The sequence below is a fragment of the Nelumbo lutea genome, chromosome 8 (assembly GCF_056320005.1).
Source record: "Nelumbo lutea isolate HS-2025 chromosome 8, American lotus-T2T, whole genome shotgun sequence".
Taxonomy (NCBI): domain Eukaryota; kingdom Viridiplantae; phylum Streptophyta; class Magnoliopsida; order Proteales; family Nelumbonaceae; genus Nelumbo; species Nelumbo lutea.
The window spans coordinates 5,555,595-5,565,727 of record NC_142691.1 but is presented as its reverse complement, the minus strand read 5'-3'; the positions used below and the strand labels follow the sequence as shown (position 1 = coordinate 5,565,727).

General features: G+C 35.9%; 1 protein-coding gene across 1 annotated transcript; it reads right to left on the bottom strand.

Moving 5' to 3' along the window:
• Nucleotides 1-5,034: 5,034 nt before the first annotated feature.
• On the bottom strand, nucleotides 5,035-9,843 carry LOC148842346 (uncharacterized). Its single transcript, XM_088958466.1, has 4 exons — nucleotides 9,460-9,843; nucleotides 9,256-9,362; nucleotides 5,375-5,453; nucleotides 5,035-5,267 (listed from the first exon to the last, which is right to left on the bottom strand). The coding sequence occupies exons 1-4, from the start codon at nucleotides 9,739-9,741 to the stop codon at nucleotides 5,220-5,222; spliced, it is 516 nt and encodes a 171-aa protein (XP_088814592.1). The 5' UTR covers nucleotides 9,742-9,843; the 3' UTR covers nucleotides 5,035-5,219.
• Between the last annotated feature and the right edge of the window lie 290 nt (nucleotides 9,844-10,133).

Below are 10,133 nucleotides of genomic sequence, written 5' to 3'. Positions count from 1 at the left end.
AATTTTCTCTTAAAATTAAAAGATTCCTCTTAAAAGATAAGAATTAAGAATAAACAAATAAATCATTGATATCAAATTATTTTGAATTAGAATGACAAATGATTGATTTTATATGTTATTGCAACTTATATGGACAAAATATCCTCGTTTATAATTTCTTAGATAGAGTGTTTGTACCATGGTGTTACATACGTGCGGTGTGTCTCTTGGGAGACATCGGATAAAATTAATGGGCCCTCTTTTTGTTTTTTCTTTTACTTCTTCCAACCAGAGGATGCAAATAACGGTAATTCTAAACCCTGTGTTTATGATTAAATAGCCATTCAGGTGTGAAAACGAGCTTAATACAAAGCCAATCCAGCCCCAAAAACCCGGGGTGAGGTAGCACAAAAGACTCAAACTTTGCCTTGAAAGCTAAAGCATGAGATAGATGTTGATTCCATCAATCCAACATCCGAAGTAGGGTGTTCATTATAATCATCTAGACCGCTAATTGAAAATATTAATTGGTGATTTGATTTGATTTGAGAATTCTTCAAACCGTGCCTCTTTAGTTGGTTTGGTTTTTTATATTTTATGTGTTTAAGCATGTATGTATTCATTTAGGTGGTGTTCGATATCGTGGTTATTCACGATATATTGCGTTTCAAAACACATTACAGCTCATTTGCACTATTCAGTTCAGTATCGTGTGGACCGAATCACAATATCTCATGGAATAGTTCATATTATGTCGCAAAATCTCTTCCACGGGTAAAAATTGTGGATTGTTCCACGCAATGGTTGAAAATCTCTAAGAGCCATTGATTCCCGGTTTCGCCTCATTATTCCATTCTAAGAAATATTATTGTTGTAGCTTTTTTTTGAGGAAACCATTGTAGCTCTTGCTCTCCCTTCAGTCTGCCTTGCCACTAGAAGAAGGTGGTGAACACTAATCAAAGTTACCCCAGTTCATTGAACATCTGTTCATCAACTATTTGAATAGATGTTCATCTGGATTTTTTTTTTTTATCACGGATGCTTATTTAGGATTGAACCACTGTTATCTTGTGTCAATACATTGAACGGTCGACCCATTTTGATAGAAAAAATAAAAAATAGTTGCCAAAACTATTGAATGGTTCAAACGGTTCAACCGCATAGGTCAGCGGTTTGTTGACCAAATCAACGCTTTTTTGCCAAAATTATGTTTTGGTGAAAAATGAAATCGATCGCCTTACCGGTTCCTGATTTTTTCGGTTTGATCATTTGAACCAAATGGTTGACCTGCTCTGACAGAATAAATAAAAAAAATGGTCAAAATCGTTGAACGGTTCAAGCAAGGTTCAAAGTGTCGACACGTATTGGCCGATACATATCATTCTGGGACCTCTCCGATACGCCTCTACAGTGGGTGTATCAGGAATCTGATCGGTTCAAGGGGTGGAGGAGCCATAAATTGCCCCCCTGAACCGATTTTGAAAAAAAATAAAAAAAAAAGGTATTGATTCACCCGATATGCCCCTATTGGCGTATCGGGCGTATTGAGATTTTGAACCTTGATAGTTCAATTGCCCAGGTCAACAGTTTGCTGACCAAATCAACGTTTATTGGCCAAAATCCGAGTTTGGGGAAAATGAAACCGGTAACCAGACCAGTTCCCAATTTTCCCGGTCTGACAATTCAAACTGAATGGTCGGCCCATTCTGACTGAAAAAAAAGGTCAAAATTGTTGAACGGTTCAAACGGTTCAACTATTGGAGCCAGCGGTTTGCTAACCAAATCAACGTTTTTTTTTGCCAAAATTCGATTTTGGTGAAAAACAAAACCAACCACCTTATCGGTTCTCGATTTTTTCTGGTCCGATCATTCAAACCAAATGGTCAACCCATATTGACAGAAAAAAAAGGTGATCAAAACCATTGAACGGTTCTAGCAAGGTTCAAAGTGTCAACACGTATCGACTCATATCGGCCAATACATATTGTTTTGGGACCTCTCCGATATGCCCCTATAGTGGGTGTATTGAGGGTCTGGCCGGTTCAGGGGGCGCAGTTTAGGGGGTGGAGGATCCCTAAACTGCCCCCTGAACTGATATTGAAAAAAATAAAATAAAATAAAAAGTAAGAAAAATGTATCAATACGCCCGATAAACCCCTACTGGCATATTGGGCATATTGATATTTTGAACCTTGAGAGTTCAACCGCCAAATCAACGTTTTTCTTACCAAATCAACATTTTTTGGCCACAATCTGATTTTGGCAAAAAACAAAACCGACCAGCTAACCAGTTCGCGATTTTTTCCTGTAATGATTGACTCATTCTGACAAAAAAAAAATGGTTAAAACCGTAGAACGGTCCAAATGGTTCAACCGCTTGGGTCAGTGGCTTGTTGACCAAATCAATGTGTTTTGGCCAAAAATCCAATTTTGGTGAAAAACGAAACTTGTCACCTGACCGGTTCTCAGTTTTTCTGGTCCGATCCAGTTTTGAAAACCATGGAAAAGGTAATAACATTTAATTAGATAAATATATATTTTATTATTTATTATTTTACATTAATAAATAGTATTAATGTCAAGTCATCAATAACTTCATAAAACAAAATTAATAATATTTGTATTAATTAATAAGTTTTTAATATTATTTTTTATTAATATTATTAATCTTTCTTAATTATTAGTAATTAGTAAAAATATTATTAATTATTACAAAATATTATAAATATTATTAATTATTTAACATTATTTTCTTAATCATTAATTATTAATATTAATAATTACTTTTTATTTATTATTACTAATTTTAGTTAACATAAATATCAATATTTGTTATTAAATATTATTAATATTATTAATTATTATTATTATTTTTATTCATTATAATTTATTAATGTTTTTTTACTATATATATTGCTAAAAACAAAATATTGTATTTTAATGATTAATGGCATAGATAATCTCACATGTTGTAGTTGAGATGCATGAAATCAAACACAAGATATGGATAGAAATATGCCACACCTTTCAGAACACCCATTAAAGTGTGGTGTGGATCAATACACACATTTTTGTCCATGGTGCAGAACAACTATCATGTTGGGGTGTGGTGTTTCATCCACACCACACCTATGTGTGGATGAAAACACATCACCCAAATTCTCATCTACGTTACAGAATACTCACTTAACATTTCATGTATTATTGTTATTCGTTTCAATTTTTAACTTGTAATTTGATGTCCAATGAGCCAATTATGGTTGAGAAATTTGAATGTGATTATTATTAACATTTAAATTTGATATTTGAAATATATTTGTTATTTATGTAGACATGCATATTATTTGTGCTTTTCTAATTGGGTTAAACTCAAACCGTATCATTATGGTTTGGCTTGGCTTGGTTTCTATACTGAAATGGTTTGGTTTGAAAGGAAATCTCAAATCGTAATTTACTGGTTAGATCTAAAATATTTTCAAAACTAAACCAAACTAGATCGTAAACACCCCTAATCCATGGTACTCCGCCCCTCTCCCTCTATGAGGTATTTCTCTTGTTTTGCCTCTTGATTTCCCCAAAACCAAAACCCCATACCGTTTCCCTCTTATTCTTCACCTATTCACTACAATTGTCGCTTTGCCAAATAATCATGGTTTTCAAAATCGGACCGGACCGGATGGTCAGACCAGAAAAGCCAAGATGATTGGTTCGGTTTTTCCCCAAAACCGCTTTTTCTCCGAAAACCATTGATTTTGATCAACAAACCGCTTAACCACCCGGTTAACTGTTCAAACGGTTTTGACCGTGTTTCAATTTTTTTAATTATTTTTTATTAGAATGGATCGACTGTTCGGGTTGATCCATCGAACCAATAACCGGACCATTGACCGGTTCGGTTTTAAAAATCGTGCAAATAATTGAAAGTTACTATTCACCGGACAAATAGTTTGGTCGCTGCCTCCCTATTCTTTTTTATTTTTTGTCCTTGCATCATTTGGGGTTTTAGGGTTGACCCACTTGCACCCTGAGCAATTGACTAGCCCGAGGATGTGAGCAAGCATCGTAAAGGAAAAGAAACTCCACATATCCATCAAGGATTGCAACAACTAGGCCTGGCCTAATTGCAAAATGCATCAACCAGAGAAATTGAGAACGCTCTCACCCACACCCCTTGAACCACAATAGGCTTTCCAACACATCCTTAATGATTAAGCACAACCCAGCTTTGTCAGAGGAATCTTCAAAAGCAGCAATAACATTTAATATTGGAGGTTTTTATGATTCAGTACACCTACGTGGAGGTAGGATTTTCTACGGATGGACTGAATCCTAACCGTGGATTAATGCCAAATTCAGTGCAAAAATTCCTTTATGATTCAGTACACGTGGATTGATGTTCGATACTATTTTCATAAAGACAGTCTCTGTCCCTGATATCTCATGGACAGCGATTGTCCCAATAAAATATCTCGACAATGCTTGTATGACAAAAATGGGCTTTTGATATTATACATGGCATGCCCTATGTTTATGTAAACCAATGGAACCTATAATTTTCGTTGTAGTTTTAAATAATTCAATAATTTTAATGATGAGTTAAAAAAATGTATCAACAAAAAAACATTTATTTTGTTATTTTAATTATTTTTTATTAAAATAAATTATTATTAATTAATATGAATTTATTGATATTACTTTCAAATTAGTTTGGATATAATTACTCATTTATATTCGATTGTGTAGCCAATTTCACTTGGTGTGAATTGATCCCCTACCAGGTTGCTAATGGGTCAATGACCAAAACCTCGCAAAGAGACGTCATTTTGTTGTACTTCGACAAGCAAAAACTCTGTGCACATACTCTTGCAACCAAAGGCATCTAGTAAAAGATATTCCTGATATATGACAAGATTCCTACAAGCAGGTCAAAGATCTTGCTTGCAGGAAATCCAGGCTCATGCCTCTAATCTGTTGCGTTGACCCACACCGTTGACAGCCTCCCATCTTCGATTTTCCATGCGTGTATGCTCTAAAACAGCTTACCAAAAAAAAGTATACCATAAAAACAATAATCTGTTTGACTAATAAAAATAAAAGGTTCTCTTTCGAAACATAAATCGAGCCAATGATGTCAAATTTAGTAGTAATTAATGTAATACTAATCTTAAATTTTGTTTTCTAAATTTCCAAACTTTCTAGCATCTGCAGGATTTCAACTTGTCTAGCATCTGAGGAAATCATCAAACATAAACACCACAAGCAAGTAGCAAAAACAGAGATCCAAAACCCTGCAATCAATGGATCAATTTTCAGCCAAAGCAACAAACTGAATCTCCTACAGACACCGTATTTAACACACTGAAGAAAAAATGAAGGACAAATCTCTAAAATGTACCAAGAAAACAGAAGCCACAGCTCCAGTTGTAAGCTCCTTCGCTAAACTGCGATATCGCCTTGATGAGGTAGCCTCGTAGCTGCAACATAACAGAAACAATGATTGAAACTAGAAATCACTATTTATAGGTAAAGAATCATTTAAAAAAATATGCACCTTACTGTTCTAGGGCAGATATGTTAATTATTTGCGGTTTCATGTTCAACCATGAAGAACAGCAAAACATGCAACTACCTTTATTTTATGAGAGGACCTAATGATTATTTTCAATTATATCCTCGCAAAAATTTATACCCTTCTACTTAGAAGCTTCATTGTTTCCAACTATAACATGCAATAAAGAATGAAGACACAAAGAGGGGGAATATGATTCAGGTAAAATTTTAAAACATAATTTATTTGAGCAAGTATCATTTAACTAAAAAGAAATTCTGAGAAACCAAACTAGCATTTTAGTTGGTAACCAAATCCTTGATTACACGAGATAAAACAATGGCAGTAGAAGCAAAGGTCCAAGATATGATGCACCATATATTCAGTTATTTACAACCTTTCAACACTTCATTCTATCAAAGAGCATATTTTCTGTTAAATTATAAGCTTGGAGATAGTTTTTCACAACCTTGACACATGCCACTTTCAGCCATCTCTCAAAAATCTTCTACAACCATGCCAACTTGCAGCAAACCACCATTCTAACCAACAAGAGTGGAATATAAGCTTAAGATTGATACGTTTTTTGTACAATATAAAATCCGTTAACATATCCATTTGATATGACAAATAAACGCCCTGGCAACCACCTAAACATGGGGTGAAAAATGAGTACTAGTCCCTTTCATTAGATTGAATGCATTGTTGAGCACTAAAATTCCTATCTCATTATTGAATGGTATGACGAAGTTTGGAAATATGTCTTGAAAACAACAAAAAGCCATATTCAACTGCTAATTCTAGAACTAGGATGACGAAAGGTCAACAAAGCAACTATGCATAGAAATGGGGTAGCCACATCTTGTATCAGCTACGATGTGATACATTATACTTGGTGAACTTGAACCATTTGGCTGTACAAATAAGCCAGTTGTACTGTAAATGAGTACTTTTGGTATCACTTGAGAGGTAAGACTCTGTGCTATATACAACATAATGTATAAGCTATAAAATCATAAACTTAACTGAAGGTGCCAGCTAGCTTGCAGGTAAGGTCCCTGACTGGTCGTAGTGGGGACTTGGGATCTAATCCCATGGTTCGCACCTTCACTTTGGGTTGGGGATCTTGGGGTTTGGGCTACCCCCCATTGTGTAGCCCTACACCCCCCCCCCCCCCCAATGTGAAGCCCATTCACATACCAAGAAAAAAGAAAAACCATAAACTTAACCACTCTCTTTTTACCAGTAGAAACTTACTTACCTTTCTGCAAAGCCATGAAGGTATAACCAACAAACTACTAAAAGGAGTCCTTTAAAGGCATGACTTAGTACTTTCTCCGAAAAACATGTAACAAATAAAAAATCCATTGGCAAGACTTACATGATCTAAGTTACACCCGTAGTCTTCCTTAAAGTTACCATAACAAGTCTGGTGAAATAGCTGAACCCATGCTAATTGCCGAAAAGGAGATCATTACTCAAGAATATGGTACCAACAGAGTTCATATACTTCATACATATATTATTCAAGTAATTTTAACAAAATGTAGGAACAAATATAACCTAAGTCAGAAGAATCATCTTCAAAGCATAAAAGTTCCAAATAAAGGAACCAAACAAGCAAATGCTCATGTAAATATCTGTGATCTGTCCATGTGCTTATAAACAATGTTACCAAGCCAGATGTTGAACTGCTGGGACCAACGGTTCCCAACTCAGTGGTTCAATTCAAGCATCCAATATAAACAGTTTGACCCATTATGGTTATTTCAACGGTATAATATTAATATCAAAAATAGGGGTTAAGGGAAAAAAACAAATCAAAAGATGGGAAAAAATAACAACAACAATAATAATACCTAACAACATCATAAAACCATTGACAAAACATACTCACTCCAGGATGACCAAAATCTGATGACATCTCTGAGGCAATAGGGCTTCCCATCACCCAAGGCATCCAATTTCTTGTTCTCTTAGATGATTAGATGCATTAACTTGAATGCTTATGGTCTTATTAGAGGAGGATTTATTTGGGGACAGCCCTTATTGAGTAGTTATGCATTTTCCTTTTTCTTGTAGACTTGCCCTCACTTTTTATTATTTGGGACTCTAAACCAATTTTTTTACCTTTTACATTATAAAAATCTTTGTTATTTCTGTATGTGACTATGTGTGCCTTTATTTATGCTGTGGTCAACTCAACAAAGCCTTGTTCCAATCATCTAGGATCAGTTAAGTGAATCTTTTTCTCCCTATTAAGAAGCATATCCTCTATTAAATATGAGTTTTAAAATACTTTCTCACTACTTCAAATGATGTCTACTTTAGCTTCCCAAATCACTACTTCTCGATGCTATAATCGGTCTTCCATGCACATTACCAATTCATAATTCCATCTTAGTATATTCTCTTTCATTTGTTACCTGTTTGAGCTACGCCAAGGTCCCCATGGATGCAAAGACTTTTCATCGTATCCCTTTTACTCATCACACTCCTCCATCTCAACATTCTCATTTCAAGTTTCAACTACTCACTTTATCACAAATACGCCAAAACTAGTGAGGTTAAGAAAGATATTCAAGAAGTGTTTCTTATTTCATATACATGTACATTTTCCAGGCAGTAATTAATAAATTTGATCACAAACACAACAAATATGTGTTTTTACAGAACAATGACAACTAGTGAATTTTAAATAAGATAATTTCATATAACATTAATATGTAACAAAAAGCTAGGCGCCACCATTTATAATCACATCATGAGCCTCTAAAACCCCATTCTAACTGTAAAGGAAGCAAGAAGTGATGATATAAGATTAAGATTGGGAATACGGTCATAGGCCTCATAAGTGTGGCAGTCCAATTCTGGAGGAAATTCACCTGTCCTTTGTCGATCTACATCAATTAATTTTACTTACTGCCAAATAGGCAAAGAAGGAAATAAAGAAAGAAACTCTAAAGGGCCAGTTACCATGATCAATAGATTATTGGATGATCATAAAGCTGTATATAAAATAAATTCTCCTTTTTTAATGGGGATTGGGGAATAAAAGAAAAAGGCAAAGAGGCCTCGAGAAATATCGAATACATTCACAATGGACTTAATTACATATCATAATGATAGATAACTAGATCATGCCTTTGGGGTAAAATGAGGCAGTAGAGAACTTTTATTGGACCTCCAGACATCTTATACTTTGAGCATCCAAGCAACTTTTACATAATTGAATATTCCATGTATTAAGGTAATAGATGGGCACTAAATAAACGTTAATCTGCACAAAGAAATCATAGATAACGATGAATCCTAGTTTTGGATTGTAGCATCCATGTGAGTCTCTCTTTCACATTCATCTTAGTTCAGACTATTGTCAGACTGATGTGCGAAGACGCCGTTAGATGAGTGCAAGATTTTTGCCATCAATGGAGATCAAACGTTCCGTTCTTGTATGCGTCTTAAAATCACGAATTAACCATCTTAGTAATAAAAGTAATGGCAAATAGCCTCGCAAATGTTAAATTATAAAAGCAAAGCAGAAACCAGATGTAAACGAGATCTCTCCTCCCCCCAGAAAGATACATCTTTTTAGTTCATAAATCCTAAATTCAAGCGCAAAAGCACAATATTTTATCTACTCAATCAAGCTTCAAAACACTAAATTTAGAAGCATTCTGAATCACTTAAGAGAGAGAGGGGGAGAGATGTTGGAGCAGATCGCTTACATGAAGAATGAAGCGGTTACAACTAGACCAATTGCAAGCATGAGAATGGCTAATGTTGGATACCACGCATCTGGGACGGGGCTTGTGATGGGTTTCGCCGCCGAAGCCTGTCAAAGAAAAATAAAAATCAAAATGAACAGTGATAGAATGCTCAATTGCAGAGAAAACCCTAGAAATCTTGAGGAAGAGGAGGAGGAGACTCACCATGTTTGACGAAGACGATCGGTTTAGCTTGCGCACTTCTTTTTTCCCTTGGTTACTGACGAGTGAGTTCTTGAGCGAAATCAACGATGGTCTTAGACTCTTCTTCGCGAGATGTGTTATCAACTGCTTCGACGATTTCTGATTATCTGTGTTTGGCCCGCCTATTGTGGGACCTACTATATCACGGCAATTTTGATGGAAAACGATGGAGGCTTTGTGTATTGGACATTCTGAACCGTGGCTGTTTGATTTGGCCTGGCTTACGGAGCTTTGGTACATCATAATATATAGTCAACCGATTTACACATGCAAGTTGAGCAAAACGGAGACGGGATCGACTGGAAGCGAAAACTCTGAAAGCATTGCATCCAGCCGCACATTAAGAGCATCTCAATTCTCTAACAAATATTTAAGGAGGATATTTCGATGTGCGGCTGGATGCCGTACTATCAGAAATTTTGCTTTCAATATATCCAGGTCCGGGCTCGCAAAAGCGTCCAATGGGTCCAACCCCAATTAGGGCTGCAAGTCGGGCGGATTGATGTAAAATTTGGCCCGCCCAACCCAGATTTATTGAAGTCCAAACCCTAGAGCTGTAAATCGGGCCGTGCCGCCCGCAGCCCAGCATGGCTCGGCACCTTCATGCGGGCCGTGTTGGGCCTGGGGCTTTAGGT

Excerpts from the sequence above, each read along its gene's own strand:
- LOC148842346 (XM_088958466.1), bottom strand. The coding sequence starts at position 9,741 with ATGATGTACCAAAGCTCCGTAAGCCAGGCCAAATCAAACAGCCACGGT. Across the intron at positions 9,363-9,459 it reads GATCGTCTTCGTCAAACATG|GCTTCGGCGGCGAAACCCAT; the intron begins GTGAGTCTCCTC and ends TTTCTTTGACAG. Across the intron at positions 5,454-9,255 it reads GTAACCGCTTCATTCTTCAT|CTACGAGGCTACCTCATCAA; the intron begins GTAAGCGATCTG and ends GTTATGTTGCAG.